Source organism: Gasterosteus aculeatus, chromosome 14 (assembly GCF_964276395.1).
Source record: "Gasterosteus aculeatus chromosome 14, fGasAcu3.hap1.1, whole genome shotgun sequence".
NCBI lineage: Eukaryota > Metazoa > Chordata > Actinopteri > Perciformes > Gasterosteidae > Gasterosteus > Gasterosteus aculeatus.
The window spans coordinates 12,642,554-12,665,219 of NC_135702.1; the positions used below are offsets into that span (position 1 = coordinate 12,642,554).

At 44.8% G+C, this 22,666-nt stretch overlaps 3 protein-coding genes and 1 long non-coding RNA gene across 8 annotated transcripts; all 4 read right to left on the reverse strand.

Moving 5' to 3' along the window:
• Positions 1–581: 581 nt before the first annotated feature.
• Positions 582–5,413, reverse strand: LOC120832202 (glutamine synthetase). 3 transcript variants are annotated; one of them, XM_040198307.2, is made up of 7 exons: positions 5,145–5,413; positions 3,844–4,018; positions 3,062–3,223; positions 2,827–2,973; positions 1,750–1,877; positions 1,440–1,639; positions 582–1,016 (listed from the first exon to the last, which is right to left on the reverse strand). In XM_040198307.2, exons 1-7 carry the CDS (start codon positions 5,160–5,162, stop codon positions 707–709), a joined length of 1,140 nt encoding a protein of 379 aa, XP_040054241.1. In that variant the 5' UTR covers positions 5,163–5,413; the 3' UTR covers positions 582–706. The 3 variants fall into 3 exon arrangements, with proteins under 3 accessions (XP_040054241.1, XP_040054242.1, XP_040054243.1); XM_040198308.2 differs by lacking the exon at positions 5,145–5,413 and adding an exon at positions 4,781–5,069; XM_040198309.2 differs by lacking the exon at positions 5,145–5,413 and adding an exon at positions 4,781–4,857 and having other exon boundaries at positions 3,844–4,259.
• A 578-nt stretch (positions 5,414–5,991) lies between these two features.
• LOC144388237 (uncharacterized) lies at positions 5,992–7,524 on the reverse strand. Its single transcript, XR_013452552.1, has 2 exons — positions 7,075–7,524; positions 5,992–6,315 (listed from the first exon to the last, which is right to left on the reverse strand). It is a non-coding gene; the product is annotated as an uncharacterized LOC144388237 (long non-coding RNA).
• A 380-nt stretch (positions 7,525–7,904) lies between these two features.
• mamdc4 (MAM domain containing 4) lies at positions 7,905–20,340 on the reverse strand. 3 transcript variants are annotated; one of them, XM_078088223.1, is made up of 29 exons: positions 19,175–20,340; positions 17,855–17,947; positions 17,479–17,646; positions 16,970–17,095; positions 16,268–16,501; positions 16,030–16,155; positions 15,451–15,606; positions 15,256–15,359; positions 14,988–15,143; positions 14,410–14,500; positions 14,164–14,277; positions 13,644–13,736; positions 13,416–13,553; positions 13,189–13,328; positions 12,944–13,049; positions 12,752–12,856; positions 12,424–12,558; positions 12,064–12,191; positions 11,765–11,981; positions 11,518–11,655; positions 11,317–11,444; positions 10,985–11,075; positions 10,705–10,854; positions 10,470–10,595; positions 10,251–10,375; positions 9,981–10,080; positions 9,371–9,558; positions 8,838–8,900; positions 7,905–8,607 (listed from the first exon to the last, which is right to left on the reverse strand). In XM_078088223.1, exons 1-29 carry the CDS (start codon positions 19,224–19,226, stop codon positions 8,575–8,577), a joined length of 3,624 nt encoding a protein of 1,207 aa, XP_077944349.1. In that variant the 5' UTR covers positions 19,227–20,340; the 3' UTR covers positions 7,905–8,574. The 3 variants fall into 3 exon arrangements, with proteins under 3 accessions (XP_077944349.1, XP_040053689.2, XP_077944350.1); XM_040197755.2 differs by having other exon boundaries at positions 8,838–8,903; XM_078088224.1 differs by lacking the exon at positions 8,838–8,900.
• A 133-nt stretch (positions 20,341–20,473) lies between these two features.
• phpt1 (phosphohistidine phosphatase 1) lies at positions 20,474–22,605 on the reverse strand. The gene is made up of 3 exons (XM_040197771.2): positions 21,930–22,605; positions 21,182–21,309; positions 20,474–21,004 (listed from the first exon to the last, which is right to left on the reverse strand). The coding sequence occupies exons 1-3, from the start codon at positions 22,093–22,095 to the stop codon at positions 20,912–20,914; spliced, it is 387 nt and encodes a 128-aa protein (XP_040053705.1). The 5' UTR covers positions 22,096–22,605; the 3' UTR covers positions 20,474–20,911.
• Between the last annotated feature and the right edge of the window lie 61 nt (positions 22,606–22,666).

A 22,666-nucleotide genomic window follows, 5' to 3' on the forward strand; every position in this document is an offset into this window, starting at 1 on the left:
TATAATGTGGCCATCCTAGACTTTAAAACGCATTTTTAGAATGATTCGTTATGTCAATATGACAAAAAAATAAACACGATTCACCATTCATTGTGTGCAACACTCAAAATTGTCACAAGTCGTTCAATTATATCTAAAGAAAAGCAAAGACTGTGTTGAATCCGATGTAACAGGACGATATTATATTTAATAATTGCAAAACATAGTTGAAGCAAAACTGTGGCTGAACAAGGAAAGAAGCATCAATGATCCTCTCATATAAATAGATTCTCTCACTGAACAGGATGAAGCAGCTTTTAGCTGCTGCTGCTGCATGTCTGGAACCAACTTCCTGATTGTATCAAGGGCCTCCAACTGTCTTAAAACCAAACTGCTGTACAAGTGCACTTTATATTCTTAGTGGATCAAATGTGCTCTTCCTTTTCCTTTCCTTTTTTTTCATGTGTTTTTATGACTTTTTTATTTTCTGTTAATTGCTGACTAGCAAGGCCAAAGCTTCAAACACTAGCATATATTTAGAGTCATCTTGCCTTGATATTTTGCCAACAAGCAAACAAACAAGACAAAGAAGATGGACACACTTAAAAGTATTCACCACCCTCTTGCTTTTATTTCACCCACTCTAACACATGCAGTACACAGTTTGAAGCAGAGACGACCCGACAGGCGGGCAGATGTAATTCTACATTCCAGGAGCACCTTTCTTCTACTTGCTCTCTTCTGCGCCTTCTGAATCAAGCAGGCAGGTGGCTGTGATGGCCCGGGTCACGGCGTACGGGTCGCAGTTCGCTGCAGGCCGGCGGTCCTCGAAGTAGCCTTTCCGCTCCTGGCCCACCTGGCGCGGGATGCGGATGCTGGCGCCCCGGTTGGCCACTCCGGCAGAGAAGTCTTCGATGGATGAGGTCTCGTGGAGACCCGTGAGGCGCCTCTTGTTGTCCTCCCCTCCGCGTGGGTCGTACACTCGGATGTGCTCGCTGTGTTTTTTGCTCAGCTTCTCGATGGCCTGCTCGATGTATCTGTGGTCGGGGGGGAAAAGGTTGAATGTTGATGGAGCCTCATCGACAGGATGTCATGCAACAAGAAGTGGCTGAAAATGTAGAGTATGTAAAAAATGTGACATACAGGAATTATCTAGAGAATAAAGCCCTAAACATATCAATAGTGTGTGTGTGAATGGAAATCTGGAAAAAGTGTGTAATATCTTAACACAGAGACAGTAAAGTACACGTACAGTGGATTTTACAATATTATTAAGAACAAATAAAAACATCTATGTTATGTTAATTATGGAATTAGCGACCATGTACCCAAATTTACGTCATGTTTTTATAATATGAATGACACATATACTCCAAAAAACGCTTCAGCCTGAAAAAATTCCATTCCAATTCATGAAGAGTGGTACCATTTTACTAAGTTTCAAAGGACACTTCACTCACTGCAGTCCTCCTGCTTCTCTCATCTGCTTGGTGCTGACGTTGGTGTGGCAACCAGCACCGTTCCAGTTGCCCTTCATTGGTTTGGGGTCCAGTGACGCAACAACACCAAAGTCTTCACAAACGCGGTGCAGCAGGAAGCGGGAGACCCACAAGTGGTCCCCCATCTCAATACCCTCGCAGGGTCCCACCTGGAACTCCCACTGAAGACGTAGAGGCAAAGAATAAAGACGTTGTGTCAAATAACTATAAACAGAGAACAGTGGGTGGTGTTGTCGGCATACATGTTCATCACAATAAGGGCTCCACTTACCTGTGATGGCATAACTTCAGCGTTGGTGCCACAGATGTTGACCCCTGCATAGAGGCAGGCCTTGTAGTGGCACTCCACTATGTCCCGTCCATAAGCGCAGTCCGCCCCCACCCCGCAGTAGAAGGGTCCTTAAATTCAATAGAAAGACCTGATGTGTGGCAATGTATTTTTATAGAGAACCTTTGAGTTGAACAGCACCCACATCAACATGTGTTATTTTTATATTGTAAATATTTAGCCCGTATGTGGAACCGCGGACCCGGCAACGGCTCTATTAAAGAGCAAGTGTGTAAATAATTAATTGGCTAAATAATTGCTAATGCTTGTCTATTGTTGGCAAGAAACTTGGGCTTGGTTGTCACATTGTCTTTGGGGTTGGTTGTCACATGGGACGTCCTTCAAACTGTCTTGTGTGTTATATATGTGCAACCAGGGGGCACACAAGCTCTGCTGAGGAGGAGAGCGCAGACCCTTCATTTGCCATCACTGTAACTCAGATAGTGTTAAGTGTTAACCCGAGTAGACTATTATTGTGAGGTATATTGGTTTTGTTCTTTACAATGTTGTTATTTAAAGATGTGCTTCCTGTCCATGTTCCTTGGTCATTTTGTGTTAAAAAGTATTAATTTATATATCAATGTAATTAAACTTTCAAATGTAGTTCTCCCTTCTTGATTCCTTTTGTAAGATTTGCCCGTTGGAATAACATTGTGACAATTTTGTGTGACAACTATCCCTGTGATGGGGTTTGTTATCACAATGTGTGTTTTATAGTTAATTACCTCTTTGTTACAATAGGTTGGTAAATGAGAGGGATACACATTTCAACACCTTAAGCTTCAATTTAACGTAGAAATGACTTCTGAAAGATGTTTCGATGATGAGCAATTCACGCTGGAGAAGAAAGTGGTTCCTCTTAAGAGAGGAAGGGCTCATCGTAAGCAACCAAAAACACAAGAGTTATCAAATATTATATTCCGCAAAACAATCACATAAAGATCTACAAATCGTTTATGAAGTCTGTCTTTTCCTGATGACGGAGGTGAGCAGAGGACCAGTAAATAATGGCTGATTCACCTTGGGCTTTGGGGAATCCATTAGGGGGCCAACTGTAAGGGTGTCCGTCTATTCCGAACAGCGTGAACTCCTGCTCCATGCCAAACCATATGCAGTGCTCTTTAACCACCTCCATCACCTCTCTGCAGCTCGCTCGGTGGTTTGTTTCTAATCAGAAAGAACAGGATGGAGCAGTAATGCAACGGAACTTACCGAACAGGATTCAGAGAACAACAGAGAAATGTAACGTGTGCACCTGCAGGTAAGCGGTTGTATTTGAGGACCTCACAGAGGACTAGCTTGTTGGGGTCCAGGGAGAACGGATCCCTGAACATGCGGACGGGGATGAGGTACATGTCGCTGTTGGAGCCTTCGGCCTGGTACGTGCTCGAGCCATCAAAGTTCCACTCCGGAATATCTGCCAAGAAAAATGAACACAGAACATCTGCATCCAAACTCTGCTTAACTCAGCTGTGAAACCGGTTAAGGTTCCAAAGAACGTTGGAGGCTCCAAAGAACGATGTTCTTTGTTCTCCAAAGAACATCTTTTCCTTATCTGAATGTAGAAAATAAACGTATTCTACATTTACAAGTAAATATCCTTACTTTCATGATATTTGGAAATTGGATTGTTTGGACAGTTACTTAATTCTGACATTGACTGATTGTCTAAAGAGTCAATATATAGGCCGGCATATTAATTAGGTTTTACCAGAAGGTTTTCTGCACTTGTCTCAATATTTATATCATCCCTTAATCAAATCAAATGCATAAATCATTCTGTAATCTATATACAGGCCAGTAAATCTCTGAATTTAGTGCCACATACTTTCTCTCATGTGCAGAGATGAGCAGCTTAAATAAACCTGAAATTAAACCTTCATCAACCATGTTACCCTTGAATACACTAATTCCATACATATTTTACCCCGATCTTAACATGAAAAGTTTAGAACTAAAGGCTGAATAATGACTCATAATGACTAATGATAATGAATCCTACCAAAAGCGATGAACCCCCAAAAAGAGGGCATTTACCGTCTATGCTGCTTGGCTCGTTGTCCAGGGTTCGGGTCTTGTTGCGGAGACCCTCCCCTGTGCCGTCGATCCAGATGTAGGTGACCTGGCACTTCCCTCCCTGCGGCAGGCTCATGTAATCCTGCCGCACCGCCTTGTTGAGGTGGGAGCTGATCGAAACCGATGCCATGCTCGCCTTGAATCACAGAGACATCGTGTGACGTGTTTGCTCGGGTGGCTCCACGGTTTTCTATTCAGCCGCTGTAACAGCCACTCCTTCAAGGTGGCCAGGCCTACATTTACTGTCATTTCACAAGCTAATGTGAGCTTTCGTTCTTCCTTCCTTCATTCCCCCCACTATTATGTTGTCAACCTGGAGCAACTTATCTGGTTTATTTTTGCTTGCAACCTGTAGGACTGGAACAAATTCCACCCAACTAAAGCAAAACACAAAAACATGTTAATGACAACAGAAACTGAAAGGTGGGAACTGCAGTGAGTTGTTTGTCAGGCCAAACAACTGTGCACTAATATCAAATGTCACTTAATCTGTTACACCACAACTATATTCTCTATGTAAAAAAAAATCATATATTATATCAATCATGAGTGATTTCATTTAACTTTACAAAATGTGTGAACAAAGTAGTTCATCAAACCACATTAAAACAAAATAGGTTAATTATCTTTTTAGGTTCCAAGAATTCAAATAGTTATAATGCGTCCTTTAATGACATTACCTTTATTTAACTGTAGACTTTCTGAACATTGCATACAACATTAAATTAAATTAACCGTATGCTTGAAACAATTCATAAAACTCTTCCCCAGAATCCGGAGGTTTGAGCTGAATTACAAACAATAAGCAGAGTTGTCTCGGCATCAGATTGATGAATTAACTGCATTCATCAGACTAATCAAATAAATACAATACACGTAGACAAATCTTTAGACTTACGGTGTGACTGTGGACTCAGGTTGTAGTCAAGCATTAATCTCCAGACAACTGTGTGCCGAGCCTAAACCTGCTTACGGTATTTAACTGCAATACAAATTCCACACTGATGACGCAGGCTCACGTGTCCTTTACAAAACATGACACTAACGTGTGTGTTCACTTGTGTATTTTCACTACATGCAATATGATGTTTGCAATTAGACCAAATCACTCAAGCAATAAAGCGCATCCATGTCGTGTATTGTCAACCTCCCACGTCAAAATCAACCTATTTTACTCACTATATATTTAAAGAAACAAACAAATAATTGCACGGTATAGCTGAGGCGAACACAAACTCCCATGGGAAATAATAAACACTCACCTGCTCCAGAGAGGACATCTGCTGATAGTGTCTGTCTGCTGTTTGCTGAGCTGAGCCTTGCAGCTGAGTGAACACAATTAGCGGCTAGAAGCTGCTCATATGTTCAGTTTCCGTCAGGTTAGCTGTCTCGAGATCACAGAGCGGAAATTCAACAACCCTTACAGAAACAGGACCGGTCACATGGGGTTGAGAGGTGGCGGGCAGCGTCTGTATAGTACCCGAAAAAAACGTTGTGATGGTTTACGCCGGAATGCAACATGGCAGCGGCCTTGAACTTTTAAGGTTAGGAGGAGTTGTTGGGTAGCAAGTCCTGCAGGTTTTCCCAGTTTAAGTTCTTTTCTAGACACAATGTGACGGTGCTTGATGTGTGCACCGACACAAGCTGCGTGAAAGGTCGAGCTTCCGTGAGATACACGGTAGAAAGCACAGGAAGAAGAACTGGTCATTTACCCTTGTGTCAATTATGCTGAACACAAAATCTGATCAACGGCACGACTCACATTGACAAGCTTTATGTCATGATCTCGAACATATGAGGATAAGGAACATTTTAATACATTACAGGTCATTTAGCTGATGCTTTTATCCAAAGCGACTTACATTGTATTTTTAACCCATGGCTTTTTTTTTTGTCCAGGGAGCAATTAGGGGTGAGGTGTCTTGCTCAAGGACACTTGGACATGAAGCAGCCAGGGCTCGAACCGCCACCCTTGCGGTTCCCGGCGCACCCTCTCTACCCCTGCGCCACGTCGACCAGAAAACACCCTCTGCTCCCTCCCTTCGCTGACAGTAATTAACAGCGGTTGTGTTGAGTCATGCAATTAAAGACTTCACCATCACCAAAATGCCTCAGACAGGTTTTTATTTGGGGGAACAAACATAGAGCTCAAAGAGAAGTTGAGACTTAATGCAACATGAACAAAGATTTCATCTTCTGGTGGATTTGGCTTCCAAAACTCACATTCGGCGTGTTTGAAAGACAGCAGAGACAAATTTGCATAACTTGCTGCAACTCTGAGAGCCAATTGTGCTTCAGGTTACTCAGGTTAAGTGTCTTTGTTTGGCTCCTCTCTTTTATCAGGCTTTTCTGACAATGCGTCCACTCTTCCTCAGGTCCCTCCCTCCTCTGTGGGGCCTGCTTGTACTCCACGCGCCGTGGCACACCTGGGGGCTGGAGGTGGAGTACAGGTGATTCACTCAGAGCGAACGTCTCATCATTAACAGTCATGAAACCCTTTTTTTTAATATATGATTCCCCTGAGACCATTTCATGACAAAAGCAGAAACAAGAAGCCTTCCAGGAGCGTGTGTAGAAGGTCCCTCTGTGGCATCGGTTTAAGTCTATATTGAGAAGTTAGGCAGTACTATTAAGTTAGAATGGAAAATGGAAAAAATGGGATCTAACAGAGACTGCAGGGTTCAAAAACTTTTAATTGAGTGATTCAGTTTTGGGAAAAAATGTTCTCAACTCAAGGTTCACTTACAGTTTGTTATTGCAGAAGTGTCATCATGATAAAAAGGTCGTCATATATGACACCTGAAGAGAGATGCTGTCAAAAGCGCTGAACAAAAGTGATCCTTAAGTATGCAACTCTTTATCACAGCGTTGTGTTCGGATCAAGAAGGAACCGCTCAAATATTCATCTTATTTTTTGGGCATTGTGTTATGTGTTTTATGAATTTGGTTCCTTGCATGACTTTAAAATGTGCATGTATTAATGTGTTCTTATTCTTTCGAAAGCTGATAAACCAAAGATGTGAGACCTAGAGTAGTTTATTTGTCATAGGTATTTGCCGACACCACACACCAATCGATCAGCAGCTAATCCTTACAGAGCTGCAGTGTCTACTTATCACGTTATGGTTTAGAAACTACAGCCAGATGATCTACTTTCGATCAAACGGAAATCGCGCGCGAACACACACACACCTCGAGCGCAGCAGGGGTCGAGCTGCTCGTCCCCGCGGCTCGGCGCGCTCTCTGCGGTACTGCATCCAGCCGCACAGCAGGTCGTGCGCGATCATCACGTACAGCAGGAAGATGAGCAGGGCGGGATCCATTCACGAGAAATTAGGAAATGAATAAAAACGGTCCAGATGGAAACAAGCGGTACCTGGGGCTGCGGGTTGTGCCGGTAAGGGACGATCAATGACGGAGGCGCGTCCTCGTGGCCAAGTTGCCGCGCATGCACACCAACTTTAGGCGCTGAAGTCGCGAGACACAATCAGCAGCTGCCGTGGGCGCTCGCGCTCGATCGGATCCCCCCCCCACCCACCCCCCAAAAAACACCACTTCACCCGAGTGGAAGCGGCGGAGAGTCACGGTGAACGCAGCGGTAGGGGACATCGGAGGATGTTGCCGTAGAGACGCGACCGTTGCTAAGGACACGGTGTCGTCATCCAGTCCTCGTAAAGATGGACGAGGCATGTGACCGTAGAGGAGCCATCGCGCGGTGACCGTGTGGATTACCGTTCACCCTTTGATGCTTTGCGTTATTGGTTCTTTACAAGAAATACAAGATACAAGAATACAATAAATGCGCTAAATATACTACATTTTCAACGTATTATCAATTGAAAATTGCAGGCAACATAAGCACATTTTTGGTATGAATTATTGTTACTTTCAGTAATGGAAATGGTCAGACTTTTGTTGTTGATAGACTTTGATCATATAATTGTGAACTATACTTGTGGGCAGACACATTCAAATGATACTTTAAAGACTCGGCTGCAGTCATTTCAGACACCACACTGACCAGGTTTAAATGCTCAACTTTAATCAATTAATCAAAGGTCAATTATAATTATTTAAACGAATACATCCACCTAACAAACATTTTCAAACATTGCACGTCAACTTTTTTTTTTTCCAAAAAGTTCAATGTCATTGTTTGTTCTTTTGCTTTAAAAGTGGCACTCTAACTTTCCACGAAGTGGGAGGCTTGTGAGACACAGATATTCAACTAGTCCATAATGAGAGTCAAGCGCCTCTCCCAAAATGCACCTTGACAGTGACTTCCATCAGACCTCCTTGCCTGGTTAACTCACAACCTTCTAGCTCCATGCTCCCAGATCATACTTTCTTACATATCCAAACCAGACACTAATTCTCCATGCAACCATTGGTGGGTTAAGCCCAGTGCTGATTCAATGATCGTGAAACTGAAAATATCCATCGACACCATCGACCTTCTCCTTCGGACTTCCATCAGTCCGTCGACAGGCAGAGAGCTGCGACCCTCGAGGGCTCCATCAGATCTGAGGCAGCTTCATCGGTTTGGCCTTCTTCAGTTTGTGTGTGTGTGTGTGTGTGTGTGTGTGTGTGTGTGTGTGGTGTAAAGGCGACACAAGCAGTTCTTCTGCTGTGACATCGCCCCATTTTCACAAGGCCACCTTTAGGTGGCAGGACCAGCGCACTCCTCCCACCTCACACCACCCTCTCTCTGACATCAGCAGAGACCTGCAGGGACACAAGAGGAAGCGTGCATAGGTCACCACAGTCCGTCCATAAACTAGCCAAAGAAGGACGCCACCTTTAAACTAGTCAGTAAATAGAACCACTTCTGTGCAACACTACAATTCTATATAGGAATACGTTCAAGTACACGTGAGTGGACATGGATACGGTTTACACCCTACAAATGAAATACTATATTTGTTCTAAAGACGTTCTGAGCGGTCTACACTCACAAGGACATTATTGAACCCAGCGGCCATGGGATGGTTCTGCACCACAGGAATAATCACACGATCCTGCTGCAATAAACACACACAAGATCAATCCTAACCAGACACGCATAAGGATCCTGCTGTTAGCTTACCACATTCTGGTTAAAAAGAACATCTCTTCTTTGTAGCATAGTGGGTAGGTAGGTGGCTGGCATATCGCTAGCATCGGTGCGTTGTTTGTGTAATTGTGTTACTTGGTAAACAGACTGTTAAGTACACTACTTTGGGTTTAGGATCTTTTTTTATTTTACGCACAACAAGATGACCAACGTTACAGATCATATACCCGTCCTTGTAGAACTAATATGATCTAAAATGACACCTCAACAACTGCTGAAACTCATTTTCTCCTTTTTATCTGCCCTTTCTCCTCCCCAGGCTTAGCTTTCATCTTAGTTGTACACTTTTCAAGACACGCACATTTTACCCCTTAATACCAATGAAATAGATTTGACTGGATGTTTGCCAAAGGTCTGGGCGTCAGATTAACTCACTGTGAGGTCTCCTTCATACACTTCATTACTGAAGCCATCACCAGCTGGGGGGCATGGCGGAGGCGGAGCATTGACCATCTGTCTGGTACGCAGGTAGAAGACCAGCAGGCCGATCAAAGTGCCGATCAGCAGCAGGACCACGATGACGGCTGCGGCGACCCCTCCGTCCACGGCTGCCTTCTGCGAGGCTACGGGGAAGGAGGGCAACATTTAACAGGTGACGGGGCCGGGTACGACGGGGAGTGAATCTCTTTAAACTGCAGCAGGGCGACTCGGAAGACACGTGGAACATTTGTGGCAGTGCGACAAGCAGAGGCCGTCATGGTTTGTAACCGAGCTCCATCACAAAACATGAAAATAATACCTGTAGGGCGCTAGCAGACCTACAGGCCTCCCCCAGTAAATCTAACTTCTAAATAATATCCATCTGCAGTTTTATTTGCAGGTGAAAGGAGAAACGGTGGGGCCAATTTTCTTTTGACTCACATCAAGAAAATGTGTCCAAAAACATTATTCTTCTTAATAAAAAAACAAAACAAACTGTCAAAGCAGAAAACCTTGCACGCATGAAGTGCTTAACAGGTCGAGAAACAAGCCCAGGCCTTCTTACTTCCATCTGTGACTTTTGTGCCGCAGTTGACTCCGTCAGTGTACTCAATGTCATCTAGAGCCACAACGCCTGATGTGCCTTTGATCCCCTCGAGGACAATCTGAAGACAAAAACAAAACAACGGCAGAGAGAGCTGTCCGTCAGTCCTGTCCGGGTGCAAAAATGGTGTGTGGAGTTGTGCTGTGGGTACGTTACATAGAGTTAGAGCTTTATACTGCTATATCTGTAACGATTGGCGTACTTGTGTTTACTGGTGAGTGAGAGTCTGACCTGGTATTCCTCATCAGATGTTATGTTGACGTCGAAGCGTTTCCACGGCCCTCCCAGTTCACTCACGACCAGCAGCTGATGGAGACGACCTTGAGACAGCCTCCACACCCTCAGCTGGCTGTCCGCTGCATATGTGCGAAAGTGGGTGCAAGTGTTAAAAAATACCAAAAGGCATCCTGGTTACACCGGACAGGCTTTCCCAACCACATCCACCCTTACACGAGTATGGCTTGTAGGCCCAGAACTTCAGGCAGGTGCTCTTAGTCGGGGGCAGGTGAGGGCTGAGCAACTGAGCGTTTTCATTGGCTGCTGTCCGGTTGCTGCTTGGAAAGAACAGGAAGTGACCTGGCGGAGAGGAAATTGGACGGTAGACTCTCATTGCAAAGATCTTGTTGAAATTCCCAAATGTAGGAAGGTAATACCACAACCATGCACTGCCAAAAGTCTGGATTACCTTTCTCTGTGCCCAGACTGTGGTCCTCAGGCGGGATGGGGTAGTGGCTCTCCGCCTCCGGACTCGTCAACTCCCAGTCCAGTTTGTCTGCGTTGGCGTTTTGAGTGTTGCTCCAGCTGCACATCCCTCTCTCCAGACTGCACTTAGAACCTGAGATGTTAAAAGAAGAATTTGGTGGAGTGTTTCATTTAAAAAAAAAAAGCCCATATTGCATCAACAGTTGTTGCATAGACGAGTAGGGCGCCTGCTCAAGCGTGGTTTTGCTGACGCTGATACGAACCTCTGTCTTCACATGGGTGAGCTGAAAGGAAGATGTCATCAACTGCCACGTGAGTGTCTACGCCTCCCGCGCCGACCACCTCAAACTCCAGCTGCAGGGCAGAACAAAGCATGTTGGTGTACACAATAAACAAAGATTATACAAAAAGGTGGAGGCCCTTTCGTACAATCTCAACAATTAACAAGCTGCTGATTTAAATGCAGATGATTTTCCTTAAAAGTGTGGATCCTTAAATTTGAACAGAAACTGTAAATGGGACAAAGTAATATATAATATTGTTAGTATTTAAGAGTCTATATTTTTTTCCAGCGGCGTTCATCTACACAATGTACCTGCCAGTCCATAAGAGCACTCGAGATGTTGCCGTTGCCATGGCGCCAGACATCTCCCTGGTCCAGGCTGTCGGAGAAGATTTTCACCCTTTCGCCCTTCACCGGCTTCATAAACAACGTCAGAGAGCCTGCGAAGTACACAGTTATGTCGTAGAGGTTTCTTGTCATGTTTGTGTGTGCGTGCGTTTCATCGTGTCTCACCAGGATTCGCTCCGCCCATGTGATACCAGAAGTGAACGCACTCAGTCCTGCCGTTTCCTTGGCGAACTGGGGAGTTGAGGACTGATGTGCCGCCCGACGGGAGGAAGTTCTTCCCAGTGTTCACCAACATGTAGAAGCCTGAACCACCAAACAGGCAGAGCAACATCACAGTTCACTGTTACTCAGTTCTCTGTGGGCACATTCAGATACTACCACCATTCAACGGGATCGTCTGATTCTCTCCCACCCAGCTCCGTCTCCAGGGTGTGGTCAGTCTCGGGTCCGGTTAGCGTGACGGTGCTTCCGCTGCGGTGGAGCCACTGGACTTTGCCGGAGCTGCTGTATCCACACCGCTGGCCTTCAAAGGAACAAACCCTCGGCGCGGCGCACGGCCCTTCCACGAACGCCACGTCGTCGACGGCCACGCGCCCGTCAAAACCAGAGCGGACTGCTTCAAACAGCAACTGGTGGGAGGTCAGAAATCATTATTATTATTATTTATGTTTCACGCAACATTGTTTCAGGCTGACTGCAGTCATTCCACACCTGGAAGTTTGTGAGCTGATGTGGCACCGGGCAGTGCGCCTCGTGCCACACGTTGCCTTGAGCTGCACTGCGGGTCCAGAGAACGGCCTCATAGCCGTCGGTAAGCAACAGCTTCACATTCAGAGTACCTGGACGGGATCAGACGAGGCGGTAATGTGTCATTTCAAAACCACACCTGAGAAAACACCGAAACTATCTTAGTTTTGAGGCTAGGTCTTGTTTCTTTTGGAGTCAACTAATAAAAGGTGAAAGGTCACCACTGTCTACGTAGCCGTGCTACAATGCTGATCGTAAATGTGGTTGACGGCTCAGATAAACAGGTGCAACTCTGAACGGCTTCCCAGTCGGTCTTGTCCTCACCTGCGTTTGGCCCGTAGAGTTTGTAGAAGAAGGACAGGCAGTGATCTGAAGCCACTGGTAGCTGTGAATAAGAAACCAAGCGCCCGAACGCACCGCGTAGAGAAGGACTCCACATGTCCACCACGAGACTACTGCCTGGACGTCAACACAAAGGCGGGTCACAAGCATGTTCTGATGACACGCCTCAGTAAATTCTATTCACTTAAGACGCATATATTATGGGATGTTTTCTACCACTAAGGTCGAGGAACTATGGAGGCAAAGTGTGTTTGTGTCGGATTTACTACCTAAACACCGTATCTGTAGTTTGGATTTGAAATGAGCTCACCGATCCCGATGGTGTGGTCCGTCCCATTCATCAGCGCCCAGTCAAAGTCGTCACTGTGGTCCTGATACCATCCACACAGTCCATCTTCAAAGTTACACGACAGCCCTGAACAGAAAGCGTGAAGACATTTCTAGCATCTTAAAGTCTGAATTATGCAATATCACGTGCGTACACTAGATGGTTTTGAGTTACCCGTTGGAGAGGATGGGAAATAATTGTCATTACAGCTGACAAAGTGAACGTTTTGCACTTTAATATTGCCATCTGGAAGTTTCATGGCACGAGCTTCAAAGGCCAGCTGTTAAAGATAAAACAAGAAAAAACAGAAGAGCCTTGATTTTACTTTAAAACTTGACTGCCATTATTTTACGAGTCAGATCTCTTTGTTAATGAAAACATCTAGTTGTAAAAATGAGCTCTGAGACACTAAATCCGACCTGGAAGCGATCTCTTCTCACACCGATAGGCAGGTCGACGTGTTGCCACGCCTCCTCCACGGTTCCAGTTCTCCCACTGAATTCCCACAGCTTTGGCCGCATGCCCAGCAAGCTGTCAATCAGCCTGACGGACAGATGACCTGCAGCGTAGACGCATAAACTGAGTCGTGTGTCCAGAGGTTAGAAGAGAAAATAAAACACGTGGGATAATAAGTGAATTTGGTTACCAACGTGATCCAGATTCCCTGTTAAAGCAAAATCAAAGCTGAGGGTGCAGGCGGGGCCGGAGGGGCCCAGGAGGGGGGTCCGTGTCTGGGCCTCGGTCAGCTGCTGTCCCGGGGCCTCGGATACGTACAGGTAGTCCTCTAAGGATTATGAGAAGAAGCAAACATTAAATGATTAAGTGATCACATATCCACATCCAATAGTAAAGAGGGGGGTGCCTTGAGTCGTACCTTTGGCTGTTTCATTTTTGTGGAGCACCCAGCCTTGACTCCCAATGCTGGCGTCAGTCCAACCGGAGCTGCCCTCAGTGGAGGAGAAATCCCCTGCACAGATAAATCTCAGAATGAGACAGGTTGATAGAAAAGCCAGCTCTACGATTTTTCGTACCAAAAAGAATAAATCAAAGTTACAGCACCATCTAACTTTCCCCTTACGACCCGTTATTACAGTTTGCCTTTGCAAAGACAGAAAAACGTTTGACCAGTGAGTCATGAAGAAGATTTATTGGCTTCTCACACTATTTGTAATTCAAATAAATCATTAATCACGAGAAATAGGATTCAGGGTCTCTCTACAAAGGAGACAACATATATCAAAACGCCCACATTTCAGATGACTCAAAAAATACAAAATGATTGCACAAGAGGGTTTTATGTCTGGTAATCGGGAAATAACAATCATGTTTTATTTTAAAACTTTGTAGTGCTGTTGATAAAAGTGAGGCGGAGGGAAGAGGACAAATAGACCCACCACATTTGTCTTCATCCTCTCCTCCGGCACAGTCCCCATGGAAATCACACATCTTGTCTGGTTCAGCACACGGCTTTTTAGGAGGTTTGGGGAAACTTGGCCAGGTACCATTTCCTGCATTTTCAAGAAGAGAATGTGAGATAGTAGATGTATCACAGCACAAGGACCTACTCTCAATCTTTGCAGATGTGGAACATTTTTCTTTAAAAAAAAATCAAACAAAGGAAAGACTGTTAAGAGGCTTACCAGAAGACAAGCGGCATCCTGGAGACAACGCAATGCTATCGACAGCGATACCTCCATACGCAAAGTTCCTGACTGCTGCCACTATTAGGATCTAATTTAGTGGAAAAGAGAATGCAATCAAAATCTTGTTCAAGACTAAAGCTCTGAGGTGCTATAGAACCATTGAGTGAAAACAATTGCTTTTTTAAATTTATATATCAAGTGATTTTTTTCAAGGACTCAATTAAACATGTTGTCTTCAAGGTAAATTTACTTTACCACACTGAACATAATTGCAGTGTGGAGTAGCCTGGAATGTGTTTGATACAGTGTTAGTGATCCTTGCTTTTTCCCAATATCCAGAGGCCCAGACAAATACGTTCTAGATAGATTTTCCAGAAAATGGGGGAATTAATTCAACTACAGTTATGCAAATATGTGTTGGTCACATTGCAACTACAACTTTTTGTATTGCACTTTGTTGTGTTTTGCTAATTAACAAAAGATCACTTTTCTCCAACAAGTTCTAATAGCCATTTGTGCTTTAAAAATGATTGTGGCAGCAATAAAATGGCTACAAACTCAGGTGAAGTACTCACTTGGAAAATGGAGTCTGCGACAATGTCCACCTGTGCCTTCACCCAGACGTCGCCCAGAGCTCCGCCCCTCTGCCACACCGGGGAGATCTCTCTACCTGCAACCAGCACCGAAAGACCGCCGGACCTCGGCCCAAACTGGTGGGTGTACATCACCATCTGCAGCAGGCAGATACAGAAAAGTGGTCAAACCTCAGACCGTGAGGAAATTACGGAGCGAGAGTAAAGGAAAGAGCTCTCCGACTGAAGGGGGAATCTGGTTGGGATTCACCTTGCAAGGTTGAGTAATGTTGGTGGGCTCAAGGTGGGGACTTTGGAACGCAGCCCAGTCACTCGTCAGACCACCATCAGGGACAGTGACATAGAGGAAGTGACCTGCAAATAAATGATGCGTTTAAAAATAAAGCAATGGAATACTGGTGATACTGGTGACTCTGAACATGTTTACCTGGTTAGAATAGAATACCTGTAGCACTGTTGTTGGAGTGATCCCTGCCTGGTCCCTTCAGGGGATCCGTGACAGAGATGTTCACCTGATTGGTTCTGACCCATTCAAGTTTAGATAAGGTTCGCAGATCCCAACCACAAACACCCTGCTCGAAGTCGCACACCTCGTACCCATCTGGAGACAGAATAAAGAAGGTGCATTACATTAACCGCAAGTACCTCTTGCATGGAGTCGAATGTACGTTGGAAAAGTGGCTTCTTCTCACTGACAACCAGGAATTTTATAAAAGTTTGTTCCATACAAACAGTGTATATGTCTGTGGACTGCAAAGTAGGTACTACAGGAATATCACATAATACTTAAAGCAGCAAAAGGTGTGTGAAAGACGAGTACGAGTACACATTCCCTTATTGTCTTTGTCATTAGGACCTGTACCTATAGAATTTGTTCTATCTTATTAAATAATTCCACCATCCAAATACAATGGAAACAAGAAGTTGTATTAATCAAATCTTTCCTGTAATGTTATCAGACTCTTGTGGTGTCATCATCGCCGCCCCGTGTTGTCAGAGGGCTCCGTGCGCCACTATTTCTCACCGCAGGTCTTCTCGTCAGTCCCGTCTCCGCAGTCGTCGCTGCCGTCACAGATCTGTCGCTGCTCCACGCAGCCCCCCCGCTGACACCCCGTCATCCCTGGGGGACACTCTTTACCTTCGAGAGGCACTGATGTCGTAGAGCGAGAGAGAGAGAGAGAGAGAGAGAGAGAGAGATAACAAATTATTACCCTCGACTGCTGATGGGACGGTTCATGCGGGGTGTATTTGGAGGGACTCACAGGGCAGAGCGCAGTCCAGAAACTCCAGCTGGTCCACCGCCACATCTCCCGTTTGCCCCGCGGAGCGCCGCGAGTGCAGACGGATTTGGAAGCCTGTGGGAATGCGGCCCAGAAAGACGGTGTCCTCCCTCCAGCCCCGGACGCTGGTGGCCTCGGGACGCCACACCACGGTCTCTTGAGAGTCGTGGCGAAGGATGGACGCCCACAAGGGCGTGGAGCCCAGACCCGTGTGACCTACAGGACGGGTGGAAGAGCGAATGAGTAGGAGAGACGAAATCACATCTCGCCTCAGCGCAAACAAACAATTACTATGTCTCTTCTAAGTTCAAAATCGCCACTGTTGTAGCATCAAATCAAATGAGACGATTAAAAAAAGAAAAGTGCAATAATGTGCAAAACGTCAATTTTTAAAGCAACTATCCTCTATATTTATTGTAGGCTTACAACCAAGATTAATTGGAAAAACTTTCTTCTGATATACAATATTTATCGGGATTTTAACAAGAATGTTGTTTTTAAATAGTTTTATGTACGTTATTTACATCGTATTGTACAGTTCTACATTTGATTTTCTTTTTTCTCATTTCTGTAACATATTCCTTTCCTCCAGATGTCAATCATTTTTCAAATTCTAAAAGAGTAGTAGAAAAGAATACCTGTCCATAGGATTGCGTGTGAGCCGTAGTGATTGACAGCAGTTACCTGAGTCCCACAGGAAGTATCTGAGACGAAGGCGACACGTTGGCGAGGACTGTTTCATCTCCGGGGAAATCAAAACTGCAGTGCTGAGAGACCCTGCGGTCAGAGCGCTCACCCCCACGAACCATCCTGTGCAATAGGGAACGTTAAAGTTTTAGCACATGTCAATGATGTCATAGTGGCACAGTGCTTTCACCAGATGCCTCTGCACAATATTAAAACCTCTCAGTCGACGACTGGTGACATTTAAATGAATTAACATGAAGTAGATCTCCAGGATCTGTTTTCAGTGTTCACATAGTTATATGAGAAGGAAGGTATAGATATAATCAAATATGTTATCCTTTTCTGTGTACTATTAATTGATCATTATTACAACAATCCTAATTAAAAACTGACTTTATGTCCTCATATCTGACTTCTCTAAATAGGAGCTCTGGAGCTTTCAAATACACTTGACAGCAGGAGGACTGAAAGACTGAAAACAAAAATTGCCCAGTACGACAGCCCACCTGCAGCCGTCCCGGTGGAGTAGTCGGAGGTCGGCCCGCTGTCGGGCAGCGCGCTCCCTTCTCGCTGACGTCTCTGCCAGCTGTACACTGCTGCATTGGAGGACTGGTCAGTCCATCCACACATTCCCGCCGCCTCAAAGTCACACGTGAACCCTCTGCCGCTGTAGCCTTGAGAGGTGTGACACAACACCGGTGGACTGCATTAAAACACTACATGCATGCACACTACACACTGTGTGAGGTGTCGGTCTAATGACACAAGAACTATTGAGCGAGAATTTAGGCTTGATGTGGTTAAGCATTTTTTGTGGTTGAGAGAAGAGGAGGTGACAACACAGACCTGATCTGACATTTTAATAACAGTATTCAGGCGTACCACAGTCTTGCTCATCGATGCAGTCGTCACAGTCGCACACAAAGTCACATGCATTTTCAGGCGTCTGGCATATCGCAGCCCGGGAGCCGGTGGCTGTGTGGGGAAATTAAAAATTATAGGCAGCGTTCCACACGTAACAGATGCAAAAGTTGTTATTCTAAAGATTGGTGCCTTTCTGTGTGGGATGAGAAAGATGAAAAAGATGAATGTGTTGAAGTGTCTTCATCAGTATGAGACGTTTGCTCGGCTGTCATGGAAGCTTTGCATTATTCAGACTATTTTTATGTGCATATTTTTCCTCATTTTGATGTCTTTCAGCTGAAGCAAAACACCAACTGTCTGCTGATGAAGACAGAACAGCAAGGCAGAAAGTTCATAAACCAGCCGGTAAGTGGGTCATTGAACAGAGATCATTTTCAACTGGCGATCTGGAGATTGAAAACGGGCCGTCAGACTAGATTTATTTTGCATTTTTGAATTGAAGCTCTAATGTGAAACGTAGCTCCAGAAGTCAGGTAAATTGACTAGTGGAGTAGCAAGCTTAATAATTACAAATAATTGCACTTAAATACTGTGTAAAATCTCATAGGCGACGTAATCTTAAACGCTTATCGGGACTCATTGCTGTTAAGATTTATGGTCCGACGCGAACGTTAACCGGCTCAAAGGCCGAGGAGAAGCAGTGTGGTGAAACAACTTCTGTCCATCCAAAGGTCTCTGGTGGATCCACGCAGCACTGACGCACGGAGAGGAAGGAGGTCCAGTTATCAGACATACACAATGCAGCTTGTGTGTTGTTAGTGAGCAGAAAATATACTTTTAGGTTTTGCCCTTTAACATGGGAAATCTAGTAAAAAACAAAAAAACAAACAATGTAAATTAATGTTGCAAGAACACATTATGTCAACAAATAAATGACAAATAGTGTACAATTATACAAAATAAAGCGTCCTGTTACATCTTCTGGTAACATTTAAAGCAAACATCTTCATGGACATAAAACGCATATTTACTTGGTTCTCTTGTAGTCATACCAATGACTCATATATTAGCACCACAGGTCATGACCCCAGCGCTCCAAGAGTCCTCAAACAGCGAGAGAAAGCGATCCACACTAACGGACCTTGCAAACACTAAGAGACGTTCAGTGGATCTTTACTTTTTTTTGTCAACCTTTCAAACCTGACCAGTGCTTTATTGAGCTCTGTGATGCCACAGGCCAAGTGTATCCCAAACACCAGCAGCATCATTAGATTACATTTAAAGTTACTTCCTACTTCTCACACTATTTGAATGGCGTCCGGCTGAACGTGCTCTTACCAAAGTGCAGAGTCAGCAGCAGAGCGAGAGCCGAGCTCCTCCAGGAAAACATCTTCTACCTCTGTCCCACCCGATGGGTCCGCAGCTCTCAGTCTCTGTGGGCCGACTGTGACCTCCTTCTGCAGCTTCTATACAGATAACACCCGGACTGTAAAGTCTCCCAGCATGCAACTGCAACATCATAAAACAATTTCCTCCAAATGATTTCCACAGTGCACAGAGTGCACACATTGCACAATGACTTAAGTAGATACTTTTGGCAGAAGACCGGGACGGCGTATCAGCTGCAAACCAAAAAGAATATAAATAAGCACTCAAAACTATGTTATCCATTGTGGTGGCGTGGTTTGGCTCGGCGACAGGGGGTGGCGGTGGGGGGCTGTGGCAGGTGGAGGTGTAATTGGCCTCAGCTGGATTCATTGAGTGAATTGTTGGTTGTCTCATTTTTAAATGCAGTAGTGGTGATCCGGCTGCAAAGGAGAGAGGACAGACGAAGCGTCCCGGCAACAGATACACATGAAGAGTGTGGACAAAAACAGCAACCTTGGTGTATGTTGTCTCATTACCACCCAAAGAACCCCCCCCCCCACCCCACCCGGTAACCAGACACGGTGCATCCATCTATTTCATCCCCTTTTACCAAATTCTCCCAGATTGAGTTTATTGACTTTAGATAAATAGATCTAGATAAATGGAAGTAATGCCATAACATCAGCTCTTTGTACCCTATCCTAAGTGGGGAGTTACTGAATGAAAAAAGCTACGATCATTTCAACGTTACTTTCAGCTTCTTTGTCAGTGATGAGGCAGAAATCAAAACAGCCAGAAATCAACTTTTGAAGAACTACCAGCCTTGCTCCAAGAGACCAAATACACTTTCTAGCCTCACATTTACCTCTTGTGTTTATCACGCGTCGTAAACTAAATTTAAAAAACCTCAAAGACATTTTAAATTGTACAACCGCTGCTGGGGGGTTTGGCAGCGTAAATGCAATTTGGAAATACCAACTAGCGTATTCGCAATAGTTGCTGTCACAGGTGCTGGCGTGTTTAAAATACTTCATACTAGAAAGATTGGTTCCAACAGCATATTTAGAATCCTTTCATTGGCAACCAATAAGGCAGGATTTCAAAAATCCGTCAGCACAATTTAATCTTAGAAGTTTATCAAGTTCACGTTGTCTTATCTACCCGGGTTTGATAAAGGCCAAGACGTTCTGGTTTGCATTCCTGTCGAGGGCCAATATTGGCCAAAAGTAGTCTTTATGCTCTGCGACAGAAGGAACAGTATGCACACAATTTAAAAGCAGTTTTCAGGAAACATTTATGAAACATGCATCACTACAAAGCATCGAAGTATCCAACATATCTTAGCGATTAGGTCATATTTATGAGGTTATGTGACTCTCCAACCAGTCGGGGAGTGACTTAATGTCAGGACCGGTTATTTATTCACACTAGGAGAACACAATCGTGTACTTGCTTTAGATCCAAGTGGAGTAAAAAATGTGATAAACAAGAGTTTGTTTTTTCACTCAAACTGTAACACAAAAATTAGAACTATAAAAAATAGGCGTGTTTCTTTAAATCAGACTTATAAGTGAGTCTTAGTCTTGGATTACCAATGTAGTATCAAAAAGCTCTTTATCGGACTGTGGTTCCTAATGAGGGGTTACAGATCAGTGTCATGTCCGTCCAGGAGAATGGGCGCCCAACAGCGGCGGATCTTAGGTCAGTTCAGTATCCTTCATTGTCCCAGGTCACCTCATAGTCTGGATACTGAGCCTTCAGTTTTTCAGTAGCTACAGCGTGGTTTGCTCTTCCAAATCCCTGCAATGAAAAGAGTTTAATCCCTTGTTTCATGCTCCAACAACCAAAATGTAACACTCAATTTAACAAAAGGGATCACTCCTGGTGACGGAAACGTTTCAACTAAGCCTTGTGGCTTAATGCCATGATTATTTTTTAGGTAATGGCATCAGTTAGAATTCAGCAGAATTCTCTCACTATTGAGTATCCGTAGACATGGATCTTCTTGGCCTGGGGGTCGTGGTTGATCCTCCCGCCTCCGATACACTCGCAGTCCAGGTGGCCGCCTTTTTCCAGTTCCTCTGACACCTTGTCATAGATATCAGCTGCAAGGAAAAAGTCAATATATGGCCGATTGTTGATGAAACATTGCACCAAATACATTTAGGTACAATTTAGAACAATATAAAATAAACTAAGCTCTGCATTGATTACTTTGTTTATGACAAGAGGGTCATTTGATGCTTAGATTTTGAGATGCATTGAATTTTATGAATGAAAACAGACTTCTATTAGGATTTTGTCTTAAAAAGTCAAGATGGTCAGTAATGTAAACAATGTCCAGGGAGTTCTGGTTTCTACAAAACATGCATGTAGATTACATGAGGGGAAATGCAGTTGCATACAATGTTCCTGGATGAACAATTTTGCACATTGTCGCAGCAGGCACAGTTCTGCAGAAGCGACCATCTGGTTCTGTCCTAAGTAGTGAATAGTCGGTTGACTGGACTGTCAGAGGGATTTCATATCACCAACTGTCATCTGACAGTAGTCATCATGTTGGCCTGAGTGTACGGGGATTAATAGCAATCCACGTCATCATTCCTCAGGGTCTTTTTTGGGGGGGGGGGGCGGCACACACGCCAATCAGCTGCGCACTGAGTGTAGCCGCCAGCTAACGGGGCGCGTGCTGCGCGATGGATGGTGGTCAGCTCCACCTGCTCACCGTGGTACTCCGCCCAGCCGTATCCGCGGACTATGTCGATCTCCGAGTCGTCTCCCTCCTCTTTGCTGTGCACTCGGATCAGGACGTACTTGAAGACACCGGACGGGTCGATGTCCACCCGCGGTATGTTGGCCATCAGAGCCGCAGCCCTCGTCTGCGTGCACATCTCTAGGCTACTCCCCGAGTAAGCTAGCAGACACGCAAGCAGACACACCGCGTGTATTTTCCCTACGAACTCCGTGTCTGCGTTGAAAGCCGGACAGCCCCCCAGACCCGTTTGACTCTGTGTGTTCTGGGATTTTAGACGCGAACGGGCAAGAAGGTACTCATTGCAAACTAAAACATCACAGTCGCGTCTACTTCCTCAATTGCAAGTTGAAAAAGAGCAACACTTCCGGTTACGGCCTTCAACATAAAAGCTTCGCCTCGTCTTTGGAAGTGAACGACTTCTGGCGTGCTGTAGTTACAAAACTGCCCGCTGGATTTAAATTGTCAAAAAAATACCCCCTGACCCCCCTGCCACTATTCCTTCACCTCTGTTGAAAACCTCATAATGTCATGGAAGGATGGTTAGGAAAATGAGGATTTAGGAAAAGAAAAGCCTGGTGTTTAGGGAATCTGATCATGGTCACGAACTACGCAGTTATGATGCGACGGGAGGCGCATGTTAGTGACGTCAGTCACCCGCGGCAAAAGTATGTTTTTTATTCATACGACATTATCTGCTTGGTTTGTTT

Coding starts and splice junctions, on each gene's coding strand:
- mamdc4 (XM_040197755.2), bottom strand. CDS start 19,226: ATGTTTTCCTGGAGGAGCTCGGCTCTCGCTCTGCTGCTGACTCTGCAC. Junction 10,596..10,704: donor CAGTCTGGGCACAGAGAAAG/GTAATCCAGACT, acceptor CCTCTCCGCCAG/GTCACTTCCTGTTCTTTCCA. Junction 10,376..10,469: donor GGCCTACAAGCCATACTCGT/GTAAGGGTGGAT, acceptor GCACATATGCAG/CGGACAGCCAGCTGAGGGTG.
- phpt1 (XM_040197771.2), bottom strand. CDS start 22,095: ATGTGCACGCAGACGAGGGCTGCGGCTCTGATGGCCAACATACCGCGG. Junction 21,310..21,929: donor CGGCTGGGCGGAGTACCACG/GTGAGCAGGTGG, acceptor TTTTCCTTGCAG/CTGATATCTATGACAAGGTG. Junction 21,005..21,181: donor ATGTCTACGGATACTCAATA/GTGAGAGAATTC, acceptor TTTTCATTGCAG/GGATTTGGAAGAGCAAACCA.
- LOC120832202 (XM_040198307.2), bottom strand. Junction 1,878..2,826: donor TGGATTCCCCAAAGCCCAAG/GTGAATCAGCCA, acceptor ATTGAATTTAAG/GACCCTTCTACTGCGGGGTG. Junction 1,640..1,749: donor CTGAAGTTATGCCATCACAG/GTAAGTGGAGCC, acceptor CTACGTCTTCAG/TGGGAGTTCCAGGTGGGACC.